Source organism: Porites lutea, chromosome 1, assembly GCF_958299795.1.
Source record: "Porites lutea chromosome 1, jaPorLute2.1, whole genome shotgun sequence".
Taxonomy (NCBI): domain Eukaryota; kingdom Metazoa; phylum Cnidaria; class Anthozoa; order Scleractinia; family Poritidae; genus Porites; species Porites lutea.
The window spans coordinates 52,199,003-52,224,378 of NC_133201.1; the positions used below are offsets into that span (position 1 = coordinate 52,199,003).

Below are 25,376 nucleotides of genomic sequence, written 5' to 3' on the forward strand. Positions count from 1 at the left end.
TCAAACCAAAATTTTTGCTGAATGGGAAGCACCCAAGTCTACAGGAATAACAACAACAACAACAACAATAAAATACGGATGAGATGGTGGAACACACGTGCTAGCTACTTAAATGTATAGTAGTTTTCCTTTCGAAATCCAAACCTGCTTGTGGCAGTCATTCACCTGTGTCTTATAACAAAAACATAGACAAGTCTGAAAGAGTTCTTACAAAATGGCGCTTGAGCGAGATTCTCAATCATCGGTATATAATACCTGAGAGGAGTAGATACAAGACTAGCATCTGTCTATAAAATCTTTCTCTCATTGATGACTTGAATTCAGTTCGAAATTGTCCATGTCTGAGGAGGAAAAGAGATTTAAAAATGAATTGATTGCTTTAATTAGCAAGGATCGAAAATATAATGTTTAAAAACAGAGGAAATAATCACGAAAGCCAAGCTATCACAGCTACAGAAGCATGGCTCCATTATTTGTCAGTCCAATTTCAAACAAGGAGACACGAAACTTTTTATAAACAAGCTAATAAGCAATCAACTTTATCAGGATATCTGTGTAGAACAAGACGCCTGATACCACAAAACGAACGATGACTATCAGGAGGTATTGTGGCAAACTTACCAAAAGTCTCCTCAACATTTTCCACATTTCCATCGTCGTCTTCCTCTTCATCAAGCTCACGCGGGAAGTCTAGCAAGAAAGAATTGAACCAAGGATTTTATTTAATTTCTTTTTTTTTGGTTGTTATCAAAAAATAAGATGTCATAACTGTCACTTATTTGTCAAATCTTTTCCTCTTAAATTCACGTATTTTTGGTTTCCGCATGACGACATCAAAATTAAAAAACTAAAGAATTATCGATCATCCTGAGCGTTTACTTTCATGACGTATTAAAGCAGGTAAAAACTAATATTTACACAAAGTTTTACTCCCAAAGAGCACTTCGTTTTGTGATACAGTGCGTTTGAATTTCTAAGCTTTTGTGCGACGCGACATTTACTTGGCGACCGAAAGATCTGTGATGTAGGAGGGTCTGAATGGAGTGGCAGCTTTGACGATTGATGATTATTTTTTCCAGTTTTGACGGTCGACAGTTAAATTTTAGAGCTTTTGATGACTGACGGTTATTTAGTGGAAATTTAGTTCATGACAAGAGTTTAAGTAAATATTGACGTCTGTAGAAATTAATTCTTTTTTTTGAGCTTGTCTTGGCCTTCCACATTTAAAGTTGCGAAATATATTTTCATATATAAGCAAGTTGTAGGGTCTTGTAATGTCTAGAGAGTGTTTTTTTAAAAATGGGAACTGGTTTTTTCAGTGAAGAGATTATTCAGGAGCCAGAGGTCTGTGAAGATCAGCTGAAATAGTGAGATAATGAAAACTCTATGACAGTTAATATTAATCTGCATTTTTTTTGACGGTTAACGGTAAAAAAAGACCTTTTTTGACGGTAGAAGGTTAAAGTTTAGGCCGTTTAACGGCTGACGGTTAACCTCGTTGAAACCTTTCTGAAGGTTTAAAGGTGGAGTCTATCTTTTTGTCGAGGGTCGTGGGTCGAGGGTTCCATGTCGAAGGCGAGGGTACCATGTCGAGGGTCGAGGGCAACAGTTTTTTTTCCCCAATTTTTTTTTTGGGAAAAGATAATAATCGATGCAATCAATGTCATTAAAACAAATAAGAAGAATTTTTAAAAAAAATGGCGCGTGAACATCTTCCAGTTGTTGGGTGGGGTGGAATAGAGAAAAGCTCCGGGATATCCATAAAGAAAATGTGATGTTGTTGTTGTTGCTGTTGTTTTATTAAAATAGTACGTGGACATTCGAATTCGCTTAAAAGTAAAGAACCTTCTCCCTTCCTGTGAAGGTAGACAGGTTGTGCCTTAAAAAATGTCATAGAGCTTAGGCAGGGGCACCGAACGACTGTTTTCTGTAAAATATCTGTTCGGAGCCTAAAAGCAAAAATTGCCAACAATTTTCTGTTACTTGAAGAAGGCTTTAATATTCTAGATGGCCGCTCCATTCATGTACAGTTTTCGTAGCTTATCTAATTAATTCCCTACGATTTTCTAAAGTTTCACATTTCAGTCCCCAACGAAGCCTATTTTTCGTAGAAAAAGGAAATCTAAAATTTTCGGATTAGAAAATGCGATGGAGAGAGGAATCAGAAAAATTCTCACTTTCGTAAAACCTAAAATTGCATCTAAAATTTTCGGGAAAATAATACTGAGGCCCTAAGTGATTTCGAAAAGATTCAAGTTGCCCTAGGACGACTGAACAGATAGAACTTTTATAGCGCCGCTTAGAATGCATTTCTAGAGATTTGAAAGTACTCTGGATAAGCGAAAAAGTGTTTTCAATGCATTTAGGAGGTAACCGTGGTTGGGTGCCCCCTGCTTCGCGGCCTATATTTCAGTCACGTCCGCCTCTTCTCTTCCTTGCTTGGCTGTTCAGTAGGGTAGTTTGAATATGGATATTTCACCGATTGTTGTTTTTTAAGCTATCCCAATGTATGCGACCGAATTGTCGTGCTTTCAATGAAGTAGAAACTAGCCATGAAATTTTAAAATACAAGTCATCGATAATCAGCGACACCGGAAATCGTGACCTAGGTACGTAGGTGCGTAGCTAGAGTGATAATTTAGATGGTTGATGCTATCGCCCGAGTCGCGCCGCAATAATAAACTCCTTTAATTACCAACGTTATGTTCTGCAGCTTAAAAAGTATATCACTGCAGAAATTTGAAATACCCTGAAACACAAAAGGAACGCAAAACCAACACTTATCGGCGCAGTTGATGGCGGCACTGGGACAATTTTGTACACATCTCTATCCCTAGTGTGCATTTCAAACAGAAATCAGAGGTGTCTGCGCAAAAACTTTCTTCACAACGGCTTCAGCGATTATTTCCTATCTTCCACAAAAAGGGGAGCTTTTATTCACGAACAGCGATCAGATCGAAGTAGACCGATTATGGGAACTTTCAAAAAAAGAGAAAAAGAGTGTACACTATAATGAACTAATTTAAAGAAAAAAAAAAATTCCGCGAAAGACAGTCTTGGAATACACTGTCCAGTTTCTTGCATGACGTTAAAAGTAATAAATTTACATCAGAAACCACGGAAAAATAGATCACAGAGAAAGCTTGAATTGAAATACCAGGGAAAAATCCCCAAAACAGAACCAAAAATCACTCCACAAATTCAATGCCATTTTTTCTTGCCCGACCGACCGAAAAATTGTACAGGAATTGCCTTGTGTGACTTTGTAACATTTCAAACAGTTAAACAGAATTTATAACACAGTCGATTTTTTGGGGGGAATTAAAAACTTGTATTCACGGTTCAAGATAAACGGCATTATCGCAGTACTCCGTTTTTTCCTATTCATGTCCAACTTGGCAAAACAACAGATCTTTAGTGGAAATGTGTCAAATGTAAAACAATTAATTGGATCAATGGGAGACATGGACCGTACGTCTGTTTTTTTTCCTATTCACGTCCACCACGTTCACGTTCACAAATAAATATGACCGATTGTGGCCTAGAAAGAGATATTGTATTTTAATAGGAAAGCGTCGGCAAATGCCGATGTTCACCTCACTGAAAGTCGCTACCAGGCATTATTCTATTTTAAACCTCTGCGTTAGTGGGTGGCGATTTCCATGCGAGTTCGCGCATTTTAATACCTCTGCAAAAAGATGCTCCAACGATTGCATTGTTCGTTTATGACACATTTTATGACACATTTTACAACGCAATAAGAGTTTTTTCCTTCCATTCTTGTTGGTTGGACCAGAAATTCATAATTCAACGCACTCATTCTTGTTTTACGACATTTTAAATTTTGTTTACATTTTTTTTTTAAATCAGTGTTTTCAAGTAACGTGTTCTGTTCGTGGTATAGGTTTCCGGGGCGTTATAAATGTAATTCTTCGAAAACAAATTGGGATGTCACCGGGGGGGGGGGGGGGGGGGGGTACTCCCATACATTACCTATACGGGTATGTGCCGCCCATCATCGTCATCATCATCAATCTTTATTTATACACGAAATCGTATCATTTTACATGGTCTTCCTAGGAATCGTGTTTGAAACTAGACTAAAATACTAAGACTAAAATACTAAGGAACTATTGACTATAATGTTAAAAATACAAAAACTTACATTATGAATAATAAGAGTTACAATGGGTCATGGTGTATTAGAAAAATCTTTCCCATGAATTGAAGTTTTAAAAACATTTAAACAAGGCAGTTTTCTAATCTCTGAGGGAATCTTGTTCCACAGAACAGATCCTCTGTAGTGTAGGCTCCTTTTTGCAGACTCAGTTTTGGGTCTGGGGACATAATAATTTAACTCAGAATTTGTAAGATTGTGTGAATGTACATTTGAGGTGTTGGTAAAGATCCGCCTCAGATACGATGGGGAAAGATTATTATGGATTTTATACATTGTCACAGCCAACTGTTTAAGTCTTGCATATTCTAGCCTTTCCCAGCCAAGCTCATCCAACAAAACACTTGAGCGAACGTCATAGTTAGAAAAGGTGAGAATTCTAGCAGCCCTATTCTGCAGCTTTTGAAGTTTGTCTGCTAGTCCCTTATTGATATTACCCCAAACGGCACCACAGTAATTAAAATATGGCATTACCAGTGCATTGTACATGTTCACTCTAGTATCAAATGGTATAAAATGACTTACACGCCTTAAGATAGCAATACCAGCGGATATTTTCTTTGAAATGGTATGAATGTGTGGGCGCCAGTTCAAAGATTCATCAATTTGAACTCCAAGGGATTTATGTTTAATTACTCTTTCTAAGGGTGTATTATTGACTTTGACTGTGAAGTCACTATTTATTTGGGATAACTTAAATTGGCTCCCTATAAGCATGTATTTAGTCTTCTTAACATTTAAAGTTAATTTGTTTGCCGACAGCCATGACTGGATTAAATTCATATCATAATTCATTTTATGTTCAAGGACACATGGGTCTTCTGCAGATGTGGTAAGGGTAGTATCATCTGCATACATTCTGGGTTTTGAAAACAAATTACATGAAGGGAGATCATTAATATAAATAGTGAATAAGAGAGGGCCTAAAATAGACCCCTGTGGAATACCACATGTTATATTACAGAAATCAGATTGAACTCCATCAATGAACGTTTGTTGCTTTCGGTCAGATAGATAGGACTGGAACCAGTTAAGGGATTGAGAACTGACCCCATAGAGTTTAAGCTTTCCCAGAAGGATAGCATGATCCATGGTATCAAAAGCTTTTTTCGAGTCCAGGAATATCACACCATTTAAGAGACTGTCGTCAATATTCCATAGCCATTCATTCGTAGCCTCAAGTAAAGCTGTTTCAGTGGAAAACATAGGTCTGAAGCCAGATTGTGATTCAGTTAACAAGTTATTATTATTTAAATATTCATATAATTGATTAAAAACAACTCTTTCAATTAATTTACTTACTACAGGCAGAACTGAGATAGGTCTGTAGTTGTTAGGATCAGTCCTGAGGTCTTCTTTAAATATTGGGGAAACGCTAGCTCGTTTCCAAGCATTTGGAAATATTCCAGTGGTAATTGACTGATTTATTATAAAAGTTAGACTGCGATTAACTATGGGAGACGCTTCTTTCAGGAGACGTGCTGAGACGTGCTGAGATGACCTTATGTTATGTTACCACTGGCTTTATTACTCGGTATTTTCTGAATTAAATTGAAGACCTCCTGGCATGATACTTTTGCCAAATTAAAAATGTGTTCTGCGGGGGTAACATAATCAGTAAAATTACTGGATGTATCTTTAATTTGAGAGGCTAAGGAAGGTCCTATTCCTTTCACTCTCTTCTTCTTAAGTGGTGCATGGCTATCAGCAATGTCTAAGAACATATGTCGCCATATATCCCAAGCAATGTCAGGATTATGCTCCTGTTCAATCAGATGCCACGGGACCATAGATAAATCAGTTCGAAAACTATCTGGAGTGGGTCGTGATTTTGAAGCTCCTGATTTAGAACGGGGTACCCATTTCAGAGGCGTTTTCTAGAACGGGGTATAATATTTCGAACGCACGAAAGCTCCAGTTTTGTAACCAGCCATTTGAAATTATTCAAGGACAGATTGCTTTTAAAAATACGGTTCAATGCGTTAACAAGCAAACTGTTGTAGTCTTTGCACCCTAGAACGGAGTATAATATATAGATTTAGCCAGGGCTAAAAGCGAGGCTCCCATTAATAAATTTATAATTTAAGTCAAACAATAAACTTGTATTCCACAATTCAGTTAACTTTAGAGCAAATTCGTGTGACTTTTCATGGAAAGGCTAAGTGATTTTACAAAAAATAATTTGCAAGCAGCCCAAGAGTGAACCAAATCTCACATCGAGTTGATAGCCTCATAAGTACACCCAAAAACTGGCAATCATCTTCGATCACATTTATTAAGAGCCATAATGGCTCATGATCGCCTTAGATTAATTAGGCCTGGAAAAAAAATTCCGGCCGAATTTTTTGCGTTCGACAAGTTTACTTTACAAAATCTTGCCAACAAATCTGGGTGCGACTGTAAACCAACCTTTTATATCATTTATACATCACATCTGAGGTGAAACAGTACTATGAGGCACTGTTTTTATCATACAGACCTCGCACAACAGAATGCAGTATTTCACAATATTGCGATACAAATTGCTATCATTCAATATTCAGGACGATCGCAGCACGCGTGGGCTTTAGCTAAACCGTTAAAAAAAATTTTCAAAATCATCTATACGGCCAGCCGGTGCTGACTTTTGCAGTGCTAGCAGTGGCGAGTGTTTGAATGAACATTAACAGAGTTACGCTCCAACATAATAAAGAATTTATTATGTTTATTTTTTATTTTAAAACGGTTTAACGCGCGGCATTTTGAGTACTCCGGGAAGCGTTGTTCACTGAACGACTGAAAACAATCGACACAGCGATTAAAATTACAAGAGACAGTACTAACAATTAATAAAAGAAATATAATTCGGAGAAACATATACAGAGACGACAATTTTCATCCAGGAAGACAAGTATTAAAGTGTCTCTAAAAATCCTGAGTCTTCGAGCTTAAAGCTGAATTTTGTGTTTTAAGCCGGCTTCCCGGTGTTTGCTTTTTTCAAAGACGAACTCGAGGCAAGGAAATCGCTCAAACCTTTCTCTTACAGTCAGAATTATAACTAAATATTCCTTGAAACGTTTTCTTTTCGGTGAGAAAATGTCTAAAGGCTTTTTAAAGATCTGTAACCTTATAACAAACCTGATACGCGGTCAGATCATTGTCTCAAATCTTACAAACGTGCGTAAACAAAATAGCCGCATAAACTACGCTCGACTTCATTAAATTAGGAATAAAAAACAAACATCAAATACAATAATTACTTAGGCTTACCACTCGAGATGCAGCTCCTGAAAGGTATCAAGGAAGGCCAGTATCGCTTCAGACTTTGCAACCCTCTTACGCATTAAGCAAGGTAAAAACGAAAACGATGCCATCCGAAATCGGATTTCCGACTTTGACTCAACCAAAAACCCAATAAACAAACTAGCCATGAATAACAGAAGACTCCTGATAGAATCTGAGTTTCATTTTGTACATCCAGTGGAAAAAGAAAGTTAAAAACATCACAAGTTGACACAAAACTCTGTCAGCTTCAGCTGTCAAAGTAAACAAGATTCAAGATGCTGCATAAATTTTGGGCATCAACTCACCTGTCAAATTTTGACCAATCAGAGCATAAAAATTGGACGTAGAGCGTGACCAACGCGTGAACATGGCGAGAAAAGTCAAAAGCAACTGTCTTCCCTGCCTGTAACAGCTGGCTGAATTCTCGCGTCCGAGGTCAGTTTGAAATCAAAATTTTAATTGTGCAGCACATAAACACAACATATTTCATATGAATTTAAAAAAAAATTAAACTTGAGCCTGCAATCATTTGAAAACAAGTACCTTGTCAGCGGATAACTTCAAAAAAATACTCGACCTCGATGGGTCGACACCTGAGCCCGCGATTCGCTCAAGTGATACTGGTCAGCGGATACCTTGTTTTGACAGCTGTCAATTGATCACATTTCCTGTGCTCCGATCCCAAACTAGCTAAATATTAATAATAATATCCATGCTAAAAAGTATGAGATTGAATATTGTTTGCGATCTAGTAAAACGATTAACTGGTCAGCGGACAGCTTCCAAATAAATTACGTCACCTCGATGAGTTGACAAATGAGCCCGCGTTATGGTCATGGGATACTGGTCAGTGGCTATCCTGTTTTGACAGCTGTCAATTGACTATATTGTGAATGTCATATAAAAAAGATGAGGACTTGCCAACACACGCCTGAGACACCCCTCCCTTCCTTTTGATAGTCTCCCCTACCCTACCCGTACAATCTGTAGACGCGTACGTACGTACGCTCGGTCAATCACGTGACAACCAAGCGAAAAGAGGTTGACCATATTCCATGAGTATGGGGCTCTGTCCCACGCGCGCTTCGCGCGCGCGGGAGCCCCGCTAAAAAATTGGCCCATTTCTAGAACGGGGTATCAGTTTTAGGGCGAATTCTAGAACGGGGTATCAATTTTAGGCGAGATTTTTTTTAGAACGGGGTGCCAATTTGGAGTCCCGGGCGGCACATACGCACCCAAAAAATACCCAAGTGCCCCCCCCCGGGGATTTCACGGAGCTTTTCTCTATTTCACCCCACCCAACAACTAGAAGATGTTCACGCGCCATTTGTTTTTTAAATTCTTCTTATTTGTTTTAATGACATTGATTGCATCGATTATTACCTTTTCCAAAAAAAAAAAAAAAAAAAAATGGAAAAAAAAAATGTTACCCTCGACCCTCGACATGGAACCCTCGACCCTCGACCCTGGACAAAAAGATAGACTCTTAAGGCATAGGTCGCACTTGGGAAAAGTTTTCATCTTTGCGGGCTAAAAAACCACGAAAATTCGAAACCGCAACCGGAAAAGAAAACTTTTAGTCAAATTGAGGAGGGTCGCACTAATATTTACTAGTGGGAGTTCATTGTCGTTGTTTTGACACATTGAGAACTAAAGTAGGCCAGATACCAGGGAACATTATCTCTTCGTAGTCCGGTCATTTGGCGTAGGATCGTTTTCCTCGTTTCCCAGTTTCAGGAGGATGGGAGAAATAAAGAAAATAAAGTGCTTGGCTGCAAAGACTGCATTTAGCTCGGAGAATAACAAACTTGTGACGGTGCCTGGGTAGACTATAATTGGCTCGCCTGTAGAGAGTTCCCGTAAAAACGATGAAATAGCGAAGGATTACAAGCTTATGAATTGCTCGCGCGTAGAAAGTTTTCGCAAAAACGTTAAAATGGCGAAAAGTAGTGGTAGCCTCGTCCGTCCACAACGAAAACGCGAAGGTCAGAAAATTTCAAAGATTGATTCAAATTGATCGTGTTTCAAATTGGTCACGTTTCGCTGACAAGTGCTGACACTTACCGCCGTGATTCCTATTGTTTAGCTCGAGTTTTCCAAAATCTGCCTGCCCCACCCATGCAATACGGCGTCTTTGATATTTTCGCGATTTTCAAAGTTTTTTCCAACTTGAAAACTTGGGGTCGCACTTGGCAATGTGTCCCGATGACAGATTTTTACCGCAAGATAAACAAATTCTTCCAGAAATTTGCCAAGTGCGACCCATCCGGATGGGCACCAACATGGCGTCTCCATACAAAGTTCTATAAATTTGGGCAAATCAGTTTTTCCCAATATCTCGCATAAAAAAATTGCACTGTCCAGAATCTTGGCGAAGATCTTTGCATATTTACCTCCTTTCATATCCCAGATTCTGCACTTAGTCTTTTGAAGGGTTTCAATTTTTTGTTTTGATGGCGCGAAGGTGAAAACCACCAAAATGGCAAGTTTCCTACTAGTGCAAACATTTGGCTTTTGCATGGTAAAAACCATGATTTTGACAATACTTCTAACGGAGTCCTAGTGCAACGGCTAATTTTAGCTTTTGGTTTATAAGCGTCACCAACAGACTTTGAGAAAATGGACCGAGTCGAACCATTTCCCCTCCGTACCAAATTTCGTTTACAATAGGGCAGATGGAGCTATAACCTCGCATTTCCTCTCACCCTCTACCCCCTTCTCACCGTCATGGCTTTGTGTTTTCAGCCTTTTTTCTTCTTAGAGGAGGCGAGGGTTTGTCAGCGTTAAATTATATAATAACCTGATTTCCACAAGCATTTTGATTGGTTCTTGATTATGATCTAGGGGAGGACAGACGCATAGACCAGGGGCACCCAACGGCAATTTTCGGAATAATATCTGTTCGGAAGACGATTTGAGATCTAGAATTTTCGAAACATTTGTTACAAAATTTCTTGCTTGCCTGCCTCTCCTAAGATTTTCGAACATCTAAAAAATGGTATAATTGCTTATTTTTAACGGATTTTTACCCTAAAAAGGTCACCTAAAATTTTCGGGAGCCTTTTCTCTGGCTGAAATTATCGAAAAGGTAAGTTTTGATCCCTATAATTTTCGGATCACTAGACTTTCAGCTAGGAAATCCGAACAGATGAAAAATTTTTAGGGGATAAAAATATGCCTATATCTACCGTTTAAATACTAAAATACGTTTTACAATACTATGTTTTAGTGGTTTTGAACTATATTCTCGTTGGGTGCCCCTGATAGACGACGTCCCCATCAACAACTTTTTGCTTTTTTAGTTATATAAAACAAAAATATTCCATGTGACCGTGCGTCTGTTCAGTATCACAAAAGATCAAAAGATTTAAAAATGTGGTAAGACCATCAGTGACACTGGAGAAATTGTTCAATTTACATGCACATGTAAAATTCTATTCTAACATGTACATATCACGTAAATCAACTACAGATCACTGTAAATGACATTTTACAGGGATAATGCCCTTTTACAGGATGTTAAAAGTTACTGTAAGTAAGGTGTAAATATTAGGGGCAGAACATGTAAAAAATGGAGACAATCCAGCTGTAACATGTAAAGGTTAAAAAGCAAGATCATGTAAATATACCGTAAATATTGTCAAAACACTCTGTAAATAACATGTAAATCAAGCAAGATAGTTTACAACGACCTGGCAGATATCATGTAAAAACACTGAAAATCGAAAAAGGGAGACTGATAACCGTGTAAATCGAAAAAGAGTGACCAATTTGACTCAGTAATAGCCTTGTAAATCGAAAAAGGGAGACTCATTTGACCCTGAAATAACATTGTAAATCGAAAAAGGGAGACCGATTTGACCCTGTAAAAACCTTGTAAAACGAAAAAGGACAGATCCTTGGGATTCGCCGCAAGTGATATTTAGTTTACTAGATATATGAGAGCCAATTTCAGTAGTTTGTCTGCGATTTGATGAATAACAGCAAACCATTGATTGACAAGGAAGTCATAATAATATATTTTATCAAGTAAAATAGTATGATTCACAGTGTCTAAGCCTTTTTTTAAGTCAATAAAAACGCCACATGAAAAGAATTTTTTGTCCTTATTGGTTATACCAAGAATAGTAGCATATTGGGTTGAGTGAGCATGACGAAAACCATATTGAGACGAATATAATAGGCCGTGCTTTTCAATAAAGTCTCTCATTCTGTTGTACATACTTTTATCGAAGATTCTATTGAAATTAGATAATAATGAAATTGGCCTATAATTAGAAGTGTCGGTCTCGTCGACACCTTTGAAGGTAGGGTATAATGTTTGACATTTTAAGTATTTTGGGGTATACCCAAGAACTGAAGAAATGACTTCGCTCGAGTATTTAAGAAGTTGACCAGGAGAGGAGTATAAGCCACTCGATTTGCTGTTTGGTATAGATAAAATTGAAACTGAATTTCAGGTAGAGTTACAGGTTTGAAGAAAAACGAAAGTTCTGGCGAACTGGTCTTTCTTAGGCAATCTGTGAAGGGGCGCTCTACCAGTGGTGATTTGCTTGCTAAGATGTTGCCAACATTTGAAAAATGTTTATTTAAGATATTAGGTATACGCGAGGAATCGTTAGTAAGGTTATTGTTGTTATCTGGGTCTTTTAATTTACCAACCGATTTACGCTTTCTTTTGGAACGATTTAATAAATTGTTTATGCCTTGCCATGTTCTTTTTTTTCATTTTTTTTTTCATATTATTTAAATATAATTGAAAAAGGCGTAGTAATAGTGTTTCTTATTCAAACGTGTAAGACTGCAGATTTTATTTCGATAATATTTATACTTTTCCTGATCGCCAATGTGGTACAGTCTGTTTTTTTCTTTGATTGACGTTCTTATACCTTTTGTAACCAAAGCTTAGAAAATTGTTTAATCCTACGTTGATAGAGGGTTTTAATCGGTGCATGTTTATTTATAATTTTATTAAAATTCTATAGAAAGTTGAAAATAGCTCATCTACATTATTTGCATGCGTTTTAATGATGCAACTCCAGTCGATACCTTCCTCGGAGACCCAGGGGCAGTCAGTCGGATCGTGAGAAAGGGCGGGACGAAAGTTTTCAAGTACGGGTGAAAGAGCCGATGGGTATCGACTCTCACCAAGCCATTTCCAAAAATTCAAGCGGATGCCGGCTCCTGATTGGGCACAAAAAATGCTTTGTATTATTGTGCCCAATCGGCGAACAGTTTCTCCTGGGTTCTTTTCGTGAGTTCGTACACGACGGCTATTGTCTCGATCACGGCTTGTCTGGCTCATGCACCAAAGAAATGCACGCAGTCAGGAAACTTTCAGTTTGATATAAAATCCCCATCTGATTTCAAAATACTGTCTGCCCGAAAGCTAAAGACGCTTTTCCAAAAATACAAGCTTGAGCTTACAACAGGTATTCACGCCTGTATCTGCAGTCACGTCTTGCGTAAATATAAGGGAGTTTTTAAAAGATACCACGACGACTGACAACCACCAAAAACGTCGAATGGAAAAGGGAATTCACATTTTTTTCAGTTTCTATCGTGATTATCCGACTCCCTTACTTTGTCAAATGCAAGCGAACTCTTCTGGAGCTGAATTTCTATCAACCATATCGAAGTTCATGGAGATAATGAATGTTGCCATTGCTTGTTTACGTCCTTCACAAAACATGACTGATTAGGCATTTTCACGGGTAGTCGTGCAGTTGACGCCACAGAAATGTACAAAAACAGCCTCCTCCTCAGGCGCTTCGTTTTTCGCATAGCAGAGGCGAGCGCGAAACGAGTGACTGGTGATGAACCGCAAGGGACCCTCCCGCCTTCCTTTGCGCGCTCGTTTTAAAGAGAGACGTTTTAAAGAGAGAAGTTCGATGAGAGTCGGTGCCCAGGGGCTCTTTCGACCCTACTTGAAAACTTTCGTCCCCCCTTTTCTTCCGACCCAACGGACTGCCCCTGGGTCTCCGAGGATGAGTCGATCCTAGCAAGATCGCCGTTAAGACTGTCGGGATTGAAATGCAAAAGATCGCGTTTTTTAATTTGCTTCCGTTTAATTTTATCTCTTGTTCATATCAAAATACAAAACTACGAAAAATGATCGCTGACGTCAGTAATGAGATTACCGCTGATTTTAATTTATGTGTACAAAAAATTGAAACCAGCGCAACTTCTTACTGGCTATTCAAAGTTGTTATCTCTTCCCAACTATTGACAAACCAACACGTGTTCACAAAAATTCTGCAAGCTTAATCGATAACATTTTTGTGAACAATCCTTAGCAGGTGCTAATCAGATCACTGGATAAATACAAATATAGATAAAAATAACTTATGTCTCTTAGGTGCTTACAGGTTTCAATTTTTTGTACACATAAATTAAAATCACCTAAGATACATAAGTTATTTATAACTATATTTGTATTTATCCAGCGATCTGATAAAATTTAAAGCCGTTTTCCGACAAGAAAAGCAGTCTTTTAGCCATCGCGTGCTGCCAAATGCACGAGTCACGTAAGGCTATCAAAGGGCAAAGCACTATGATAAACTTTAAAAATCATAACGTTTTTGCGTCAAGGACTTGGATTTTAGCGAACGGAACAATGCCTACGAGTGTATGTTTCACACCTTAGCATGGGTTTCCTAGATATTGGAATTAAAAAAATAAAAAAAATAAAAAAGAGAAACATCAAGGACTGCATTAGTCTCCCTCGCAGCCGTTTTCAGTGTCTTCACGCAACGCTCCTCCCCACAAACGGCTGCTCACATTCGAACCACATTCCTTTCCTGTTGTTTATCAACCCACAGAAATGACCAATCATTTATCAGCAAACTGAAAATGACGTCAATTTTTGCGGAAAGAATGAACCCTTGTGATTTCCGGTTGGATCAGAAGTGTCAGCCGTAGCCTGTTCCACGCTCCAAGATAGTGGTGAAAAGTCGTTCAGTAAAAAGGTGTAAAAAGAAATGCGAAAAACGTGCGCGCTATCTAAGAGCCTGGCACAGGCTATGTCAGCCGCGACGGGCAGAGACGCGGACTGCTGTTTTGCCTTCATAAACACTGAATCGAAGATTGAAGTTTTCAACGGCAAAAACTGGAAAAACACACTCGGCGCTGTAATTGGCGTTCGTTTAGCGTCGAATGAGTTTCCTGGTTTTGGGTCGGTAGGTGGGGTGAAAAAAAATCACAAGAAATCTGAGAATAGGAGGTCTGAAACACCAGCATTATTGCCGTGGAGCCTGAAAACAACAAGACACGGTCACCAAATCGACACAAACTCAACGGAAAGTATGATAGTCAATTTCATAGCAAAAAGGGTAAAAAGCAAAAAAAAACAAGCCTTTTATGCCTGAAAATGCTGATGTAATGCTCATTTTTTCAGAGTAAAAGAATTAACTAAAGCAAATTAAATGGCTCTTGATTAAAGTCAAAAACAGTTAGACCTTGTCGATTCTATTTCTTTTGTTTTTGAACATGCCGAAAAAATGAATCGGTCGGACGATGCTAATCGTAGAAACAAAAGGGATATGGCCCTTTAATATACGTATTGGACTTCCTCAGAGTATAAAAGTATAACTTTACAAGGCCAGGATCTAGCGTATACTGAGTAATTAAATAACATTGATACAAATTAAAAGAAAGTTTAAGACTAAGCGCTGCCCGACAACGAAATGGTCCACAAGAAGTGCTGCCTCTCATTTGATAGAGATGTAAAATACTAGGTGGACCACATCCTGAACTTCCTCGAAAACCGTAAGAGAGGAGCGCTCAGGGCTAAGGAGACTATAGCCTGAAAAAAGCAACAGGAATCTTGAGAAACGTACTTATCCTGCTCTGTGCGGGGTCGTACTTTCAAGGAAGCGCTGATCAAGAATCTGTGAAATGTAACGCAATCTTTGCCTTTTGAGATCTTTTGCTTGGATTTTTAAAAAAACGTTGTTGTTGATCTGTTCTCCTGTGCGGATACTTGACATTTCCAATATATATGGGAACACCATGCTAAGGTACGAACAACAAACACTTTACGGCATTGTTTTCCACGCTAAAATCTGATTTCCTGGATGTAAAACGTTTTGAATCTTAGTGCTTTGTCCTTTGACAACTTCGCGTGACTAGTGCACTTGGCAGGGGTTGGCAGCTTAAATCTGACTTTCTTGTTAGCAAACGGTTTTAAATTATATCAGATCGCTGGATAAACACGTCTTGGTTTCTGAAAGCTGATAATATTAACAAAGGAAAAAATAACGAATTCCCATTTTTGGATCTTTTAGGATATTTAAAGAATACCCCCAAAAATCCTAAATTTGGAAGAGTGAGACAAGTCCCAATCAGGGAACTTGGTTAGGAATTCCCTGGTTGGGACTTGTCTCACTTTGCCAAATTTGGGATTTTTATGGTTATTCTTTAAATACCCTAAAATATCCAAAAATGGGAATCCGTTATTTTTTCCTGTGATATAAACCATTGTTGCTCAAACTGATTTGTTATTGTATTTTTCCAGGAGCCTGGATTCGGCTCCTGATTTTTCTGAGTTTGGTCAGCGGTTATCAAACAAGATGGACGTGTGGTTTTTGATGCTCCTCTAATTCTCAACTTTTTGGCGATTATGTAGAGAAGCTTTGGACATTCTAGTCTCTTTTCTTTTACCCAAACGATTTACTTATCTTCTTCATCATGGGAAAGACCAGAGCTCCCTTTCACGACCAACAAGCGGCTTCTCAAGACCTGATTTCTGAGTCAGCGATGAACCAGATTTGGTCCCATTTTGAGACTACACTGATGATTGGATTTCTAATACTCTTCCTCAGCTTACAAAGGATCTCATTATGTCTTAGGACTTGACACAATGCCGTCGTGACATTCTACATTTTCTTCATAATGACATCACAGAAGACGTTATTGAGAAAGTCTGGACCATCGATGGAATTATTTTTATGAGGCCGACGTCCCGTTCCTCAGTGATTGAGAAATGTACTACTCTTTCTAAATGCCGCGCGAGATTGTGAACAAATACAGCTAGTCAGCCACTGAAGGTAACTCTGCTTTATCACGCAGGTACTCTTTACATAAGCTAACTTTGTTTTGTCACGCAATGTACTCTATTTGATATCTTGAGGTATCAAGATTATGATTGTTTCGCTCTCTGTATAATTGCTGCCTTGTTGCTTACTTTTATTTATTAGTTTATATTATTTACTTGTTTGTGTATTTCTTGCTTACTTATTTACACTTGTTGTTAATATTGACATAGCATTAATTTTAGTAGTATTAGTAGTAGTCCTATGCCTATTAAGTACCCATATACTGTGTGTAAATTTAGCGTCCGTAATAGTCACAAAGCCATTTTATGTGACGTATGTCAGAACTGGACACATTTAAAGTGCACTCCTTTTACATGTGAGGAATACATTGCTTTATCTAATACTAACGAAGATAATTGGTTCTGCTCAGTTTGTCTTGCCAATCTATTTCCATTTAACCATATTTTGAAGATGATACTGATTTCTTCTTTGCACTGTTCGACTTTAATTTTGAAGGAAATTTTGATCCTGAACTTCTTAAGCAAAAAGTGTTTAATCACTTTTTTGACCCTGAGACATCTCATCTGCTAATGAACTCTAACCTTGATCCTAACCCCAATTTTTTTACCGCAAATTCAGAATTACCTTCTGTTACGAAAAATTGTATTGCGTGACTTTTAAACGTGACATTCTAGAAGCTTCGCGAGAGTTCGTAGTTTGTTTGTTTTAGGATCTTGTGTAAGCGTTTCTAAAGCGGTATATTTTGTAATCTTTCTATAATTAGACTATTTTGAAAGTTCTAGAATGTTATTGTGAAAGTATATAAGTAGGCGAGTCCGAGTTAAGTTTTAACTAGCTTTCACAAGCGAAGAGAGTTTGACGTTAGTCGTGTTTAGTCAAGTGTGACGAAGGCAGTGTTTATTCAAGTTGGCGGAGGCCGTGTAAGTTTATCAAGTTAAGTGCATTTGGCGGAGGCCGTGTAAGTTATCGAGTTACGTGCTGATGTGGAGTTTTACTTCGTGGAAACTACGTTCATTTTTGGAATAAATCTTCGTGTTGCTGTTCCGACAACCCTGCGTTCAGTTTAGTTTGCAAGCTACCTGTCCTCTAAAAGACTACCCGCGTAACACTTTCGAACTGCATATACCTAACCTCTTCAGAATTTAACAAAATTCCTTTTCCTCCTGATGCATTTTCTGCTTTCCATATTAATATCCGTAGCCTCCCTAAACACTTAAACGACCTGTCGGAATATCTTCTTTCACTTAATATATCTTTCCATTGATTACGCGCCCTACAAGAATAACTTGTCATTCAGCAACTTTAATTGACAACATTTTCGTCAACCAATTTTTCGATAGATCCAGGAGTGGACTGTTTTTCACTGATATTTCTGACCATCTGCCTATATTTTCTATTCATTTCGACACCTCAATCTCAGCATCTAATGAAACTGTTTTTGTTCGAGATGTAAATCAAGTCAACACAACTGAGTTTCTATCGCACTTGGAGAGAATTGACTGGTCTCAGTATGCCACTCTTGATGATCCAAATAACGCCTATAACAGCTTTTTCAAACAATACTCTACGGCATATGACTCATGTTTTCCTTTAAAAAAAACTAAGGCGAGCAATTACCGTTTGAGAAAGCCTTGGTTATCGAAAGGACTTCTGAAGTCGATAAGAACGAAAAATAAGTTATATAGACAGTATCTCACTAATCAATCTTTGCATTATGAAATTCGTTATAAAAATTGCTAAAACAAATTGAATAACTCATTAAGAATCGCTAAACGTATATATTACTAAAAGAAAATCGATGCTTCTAAATCAAATGCCAAAGCTACACGGAGAGTTCTAAACGAAATTATTAAGACAAAAAAGAAAGCGTTTAAAATCAATTCCATCTTTAAAGTTGACAACCAAGAAATTACGAACCCAGTAGACATCGCTAATAGATTCTGTAGTTACTTTTCTAATATCGGACCTAATCTAGCCAAGGAAATTCACTCGTCTGTCTCTCACCGCAGTTTTCTCTCTGGTCACTTTTGTCAATCGGTGTTTTTTGATCCAGTGACTCCAATGATCCAATGAGCTATTGGAAATTTCCAATGCTTTTCGACCAGGTAAGGCAGCTGGCCACGATAGAATTCCCATTTCCATCATAAAAAAGTCAATTCATATTATAGCCGTTCCTTTAGCTCATATAATCAATTTATCTATCTCTCATGGCATTGTTCCCGACCATATGAAAATTGCTCGCTTGATACCACTCTTTAAAGCCGGTGATCGATCACTCTTTACGAACTATAGACCGATCTCGATTCTCCCTAGCTTTTCTAAGTTTCTTGAAAAGGTTGTTTATAACCGTCTTTATAATTATTTAAGTAAACTAGAAATTCTATGTGATAATCAATTTGGCTTCAGGAAAAATCATTCAACTTCGTTAGCATTGATTGACCTATATGAAAAAATCTCCCTTGCTCTTGATCGCAATGAACATGCCGTTGGCGTTTTCCTTGATCTTTCTAAGGCCTTTGATACCGTCGATCATAATATTCTGCTTGACAAACTCGAACACTATGGTATACGTGGCGTGGCTCTGGACTGGGTTAGAAGCTACCTCTCCAACAGGTTGCAATTCGTTCAATTTAACGGTCAATGCTCCTCTCCTCAAACTATCTGCTGTGGTGTCCCCCAGGGATCTATTTTGGGCCCCTTGTTTTTCTTGCTCTATATTAATGATTTAAATAATGTATCGACGCTCGTCGAGCTGATTTTATTCGCTGATGATACTAATTTATTTATGTCCCATAAAGATCCTGTCTACCTGGCAGCCTCACTCAATTCCGAACTTAATAAATTATCCACTTGGTTTAAGGCAAACAAACTCTCCTTAAACCTAAAGAAAACAAACTTTATGTTATTTAAGCCTAGACAGAAAAGGTATCATTTTCCAATGCAAGTATGCATAAACGAGCAGAGAATCGAACAGGTTAAGGAAACGGTCTTCCTCGGTGTAGTCCTTGATGAACATCTGTCTTGGAAACCGCACATTTCTCAAGTAGCTCGTAAAATCTCGAAATCAATAGGTGTCATTAATAGAGCAAGATTTTTTCTACCTAAACCGTGTCTAAAAACTCTTTATTATTGTTTAGTTTATCCTCATCTTCATTATTGTATTATTGTCTGGAGATCTACGTACAAAACCAATCTTCGCCGTCTTGTCTCTTTGCAAAAGCTAGTTATCAGAATTATTTCTAAATCAACTTTCGATTCTCATTCAGACCCTATTTTCAAAGAATTAGAGCTACTAAAACTTTCCGATATTAGACAGCTAGAATTAGGTAAACTTATGTTTTCTCTTAACCATTCTCTTTTGCCTTCAAAGTTCAACAATTATTTTTCTTTAAACAAACAAGTCCATAGCTATGCCACTAGACAAGCGAACGATTTTCACCTTCCTTCTTGTAGAACAAACCTTCGTAAATTTTCTGTCAGTTTCCAAGGACCTACTTATTATAACACTATAGAAAATGATATTAAAGAATCTAATTCTCTCCACTTATTCAAAACGAAATTGAAAAAAAAATTATATATGAATTATTATTTATAAATCTTGTAGTAAATAGTTATATTTCTTCCATGTCTGATATTATTTTTATACTTATTGTTACTTGTACCATACCTTACATTTTGTCAACTTAGTCTATGTAATTAGTTAATTTATACTTACCTTCATTGTATTTTGCTTTCGATCCTGGCCTTACCGTTACTGTTAACTTTATTTTTACTCTGAGGGAGCCCAATGTCTATAAGCCTCATGGTTTCTTTTTGGGCTTCCTCGCCACTTTCATTTGCTTTTGTGTAACTGTCTTGTTTTTTTGTTATTTGTATTTTGTGGTAAATCAAATAAAGTTACAAAGTTGTTCTCTGTTGTTGCCGTTTCTGAAACCTGGTTACATAAGTCTAATTCTGATCTCTTTAATATTCCTGGCTACCATTTTATCTCCAATTCAAGAGAACATAGCATGGTCTTTACATTCAGTCTGATATGAGCCTAGGATTGATCTTCAATCTTCCGACAATTCATTGTACGAATATCAGTCTTTATGGAAATCTTGCGACCTCATGGTAAAAATATTATTGTTGGCTGCCTCTATAGACCTCCCGATTCCTCTCTTAATGACTTTAACAGGTCTGTTGAAGATATCTTGTCAGCCACCAGTTTTGAGAATAAGCGGTCTTATATTATGGGTGATTTTAATATCAACATCCTCAACTCTCATTCTCATCAACCTACAAGTGAGTTCATTAATCTTATGACATCTAAGCGCAATATAAGTATTAAATATTATTATTATTATTATTATTATTATTATCTAATAGCCTCTATCCTTTGATCTCCAAACCAACTCGCATAACTTCCTCAACTGCAACTCTGATTGACAACATATTTACAAACAATCTTGAACTTAACATGAATAGTTCTAAGCCTCTTTTCTCGAAGCTTAATATTCTTTCTCTCCATTCACTTTATAAATTTCATGTTTCTTGTTTTGTATTCTCACACTTTAATCGCCTTTTACCTGCCTCGCTCCTCCACCCCTCCTTTCCTCGCTCCTCCACTTTAATCGTGATTTTCATGATTATCTAACTCGTTCTCGTTTCAAATTGCATAAAATGTCCCTCAGGTATCAATTTGCGATTAGTTCTCAAGCCCCGACTATTTGGAACGATATTCCCTTGACTGTCCGTGACAGCCTTACCACTACTAACTTTAAAAAGAAACCAAAACTTCACTTTTTAAGCCTGAATTGAACTAGCGAAGGATTCTCATAGTTTATTGTTAGTTTATTTATCACTAATTATTGACTGTTATAGGACTGTTATAGGGCTTCATGCATGTAAACTTATTTAATTTCAGTTTTGTATCTTGTTTTAGTTTTGTAGTTTAGCCTACAATCTTCATTTCTATATAAAATAATTTCTGTCATTCTGACCACTGAGTTTGTACTATATGAGCAATGGAATAATAAAGTTAAGTTAAAGTTAAGTTAAGTTCTTATTCTTTCATCGGGCCGCTGAGCCAGGAAAGCTCAAATTTCAAAAAAGTGCTACTTCTATTTTTTGGCCTCAAAAATTTTCTTTGAAAGGCCTCTTCCAATGAGCCCGGTTTCCGAGATCTCGCCTTACCTTTAAATCCTTTGTAAAATTTTCGATGCGTTTAATTTATGTGAGAGGGCGGGCTGGCTCGGTTCCTGAGATCTCAGTTTTTTCAACCGAGATCTCAGTAAGCGGACTGAAGATTTTGTCGAAGCTATGATAAGCGCAAGTTTGCTTTGTTTCTCAAATTTGGCGCCAGAACTCGTTCCCAGGATCTTTGGCTTTTTCTCATCTTGGAAACCGGGCTGAAATTTCTCGTATAAATCAACCCGGTAAGCGCCGAGCCAGCCCAGTCAACCGGGCTCATGTGTAGAGGCCCTGCTAAGGGACTGTACAATAATTATCAGGAGGGGGGGCTGAAAGACTAGAGGCGGAGGGCATTACATAAAATTGCTGCCAAGACAGGGAGGGCTCATAGTAAAATCACTCATTTGACGGAGGGGGGGGGCCTTAAGTTTTATTCGAAATGTAAACAAAATTAAACGCAATAAAAGATTCTCAATACAGACATCATGATAGACTGTAACAAATATCAACACGAACAGTTGTTAAACGATTATTGAAAATATTCCATCAAAATGAAAAGCAAATTCACAACTGATCAATTTTAACCCGTCTTCTAATTAATTGAGCTGATCCTATGTAAAGCAAAAATCATGAACTTGTTTTTCAGCTTCCCCCATAAAACAATGGGAATCAAACAGATCTCGTAGACAAGCTTTGTCAGTTTTTGATGTGAATAAAAGTAATGTTTCTTCATCGACTGAATCGATTTGCTGAATTCCATATATATGTGGCTCATAACAAAGTTCAACAGGCTCTCCTCCCAAGGATCTAAATATAATGCAAGCTCTTTTTCGTCTGTTATTTGAAGCGTTCAATCTCCTGTTCTTTGATTTTTTCTCTGCTCCTTTCTCTTTCTGGCTTCAGAAGTTTTAGATTTTGAGCCAATGTGGTAAGCGCCCCGGTACTTAGCAAATGCTTTGTCCAAATCTTCAATCAAGCGATCAACATCCTTCTCGATACTAGATGTTACATAATAACGTCTGTCATTTATTGAAGCTGCGATGGCTGCTCAGTCCAGTTTTGAGTTTACCAGTGTGGTGGGAGGTGCTACGTTATTTTTAACATAACAGAGAGTGGGTTAGAACTATTTTTTTTTGTTTTGGAGGGGGGGGGGGATGCTGTCTAAGTTTTTGCTAGATAACTCTAGTTTTTTCAGCCCCCCCCCCCCCCCCCCTTCCTAATAATTATTGCACAGTCCCTAAGTTGCCCATAGTTTTGAAAAAAAGAATTTGAAAGAGGAGATGACGCTCTTTAACTTGGTACCAGTGGACGGTTTAGGGCTTTGAAATTTGCCATTTTTTTCATCGAACGAAAACCTTCAAAATATTGAAAATAATGTAATAACCTCCAAATATCACTTTTTCGTTCAATCTGAGTAAATCACCACTTTCAATGTGTATGATTATGTACTTTTCTGAATAAGTTATTTGTTGTTCGCATTACGATTGATTTGATTTTTAAAACGATTTTTTCGTGGCACACCGTCTCGGGCCCGTAAAGCCCGGTCCAAGAGCCTCGAAACCAAGAACCCCCCCCCCCCCCCCCCCCCCCCCCGCTTCAGTGCGTCTAAAAGAATTATCGGATCGAAGTAAAAATTACATTTAAATATGTTATTAGCTTTGTGAAATTTTTGAGAATTTTCTATTTTTTACAAATGTAGACCTCAGGTCGATATTTACTAACATCCGCTCTTAAAGGTTACTAAAAAAGTTCCAGGTGTTTTGAAACAGCGTCTGGTGTCATTGTTGGCGCCATTTTCCAGTATGATTTTGCTTAGCCGCGAAGAAGCGTTTTCAAAGAAAAAAAAAGCTCATAATTTTGAGAAAAAATGAAGAGATAGTTACGTCAACGAATTATTTTATACATCTTTCCCGTGTTTACACCACTGAAAGATATAATCCCAGACGTGGAAACCTTGTATGACCCTGAGGTAAACTTTGAATAAACTTACCCATATATTGACTATTGTGTTTAGCGACTCCTGGATCTTCCTTTCGCGGCTCAAAGTAATCAGCTGAAAAAGACGTAATGATCATAAGCTCAGCTCCGCAATGATTTAGGACATTTAAAATTGTGTTTTGCAATAACTAGATCCCTACGCAACGGGCCTAAACATCTAACTAGTGTCTTTTTGTGGCGTCCAGTTTGGAAACACCAATGTATAAGAGGTCTGGAGCGAGCTGATAGAGGGGTGGAGAATGTTGGAAAGTTACAAGCTGCAAACCGGTAAGCAGCTTTTAACGTTCTTGGTGAAAGACACGTAGGAACATAGGACCCTCTCACCCTCTATGTTTCTACTTTTTGACAATTTTGATGCGACAGTAAAACGTAACTCCACCAAGATTATCGCTATACCGAATTTCCATGATGTACATGTGCTCTTACTTCAAAGTTGCATTTGAAACGAAGCAAGTAAGGGAGATCGAGAATAGATGAAAATTAGGTTATAATAAAAAACAATATTATGTTTGAAGATTCATCATACCACGCGGTTGTACCAGGAAGTATCACTCAGTTATTTATAAGCTTTTTGGTTCTTTTTGAAGTCCCATTCGGTAAACCTGTTTTTGGGTAACTTGTTTGAACTTCCATTTTACAGAGGCTTTCATATCGGTTTGGAGGCTACAATCATTCCATTGAAAATGGTTTGAGGGAAGCATCCATCGAATCAATAGTTGTCTTCGGTGTTATAATGCTTTATCGCATGTGTAATCTGTTTGTAGGTTTTGGAGTGTGAGGAAAAAATACGTTTAAGGTAGCGATCGCACATCTTTGTCTTTGCACAAACGATCTTTCATCACCCAACGAAGTCTTCGATCTTACTCTAGTACCCATTAAAAAGACTGGATAATACTCGCCTTTTACTACATACAAGTGCTGCTCAGCAATTAACGTACTTTTTTCAGGTTTCTGGGATTCCACAGCGGGAAATACTCTTGAATTCTCGAAATCCTCTTCGGTTTCGTCTAAGGAAAGAAAAAAACATGTCCGGCTTGAGGATCTTTCAAAAAAGGAGTGAAACGTCTTAGGGAAACCTTGAATGACCCTGTGCGAGGTAATATTTGAATTAACTTACCCATATATCGACTGTCGTGTTCAGCGACTCCTGGATCTTCCATTCGCTCAAAGCAATCAGCTAAAAACGACACAATGCTTTTATGATTAAGGAAATCTTAAATTGACTTTTCAATAACTAGATCCCTACACAGAGGGCCTAAACAACAAGAGAGAGTTATCCCTTGACATCTAAAATGTGTCTCTTTGTAGCAGTCATTATGGAAACATCAATGTATAAGAGGTCTGGAGCAAGCTGCTAGAGGGGTAGAGACTGTTGGAATATTACAGAAATAACCGATATTTCTATCGCCGCAAGACTCCCGGGAAACTCGTTTTGAAAGCTGGACCGTTTTGAAAATTGTCGCCCTAAAATTAAAACTCAAAACTAGACTTAAGTTAATCTTTGATTCATCATAATTATTCTTGTTACATGTAAAATATCCCTATGTCACTGCAAGGTAACATCTTTTTTCTTTTAATAGCATAAATTTAAAAATAACTTGATGGTAAATTTTTATACCTGATTCATAGCATTCCATAACACTCAGAGTTGCCAAAGCAAACAACAAAACTTCAGGGCTCTTCATTTTTTCTCTTTGGCTGTCCTGTAT

The 25,376-nt window shown here is 37.7% G+C and overlaps 1 protein-coding gene across 1 annotated transcript; it reads right to left on the reverse strand.

Moving 5' to 3' along the window:
- Positions 1 to 25,376, reverse strand: LOC140932013 (uncharacterized). Its single transcript, XM_073381681.1, has 6 exons — positions 25,286 to 25,376; positions 24,785 to 24,844; positions 24,606 to 24,674; positions 23,660 to 23,722; positions 622 to 690; positions 1 to 38 (listed from the first exon to the last, which is right to left on the reverse strand). Exons 1-6 carry the CDS (start codon positions 25,350 to 25,352, stop codon positions 1 to 3), a joined length of 366 nt encoding a protein of 121 aa, XP_073237782.1. The 5' UTR covers positions 25,353 to 25,376.

Bases quoted from the DNA above. Each gene is read 5' to 3' on its own strand.
- LOC140932013 (XM_073381681.1), bottom strand. From the start codon at position 25,352: ATGAAGAGCCCTGAAGTTTTGTTGTTTGCTTTGGCAACTCTGAGTGTT. The intron at 24,675-24,784 runs GTAAGTTAATTC...TTCTTTCCTTAG, and splicing joins ACACGACAGTCGATATATGG to ACGAAACCGAAGAGGATTTC. The intron at 23,723-24,605 runs GTACGTTAATTG...CGTCTTTTTCAG, and splicing joins ATCCCAGAAACCTGAAAAAA to CTGATTACTTTGAGCCGCGA.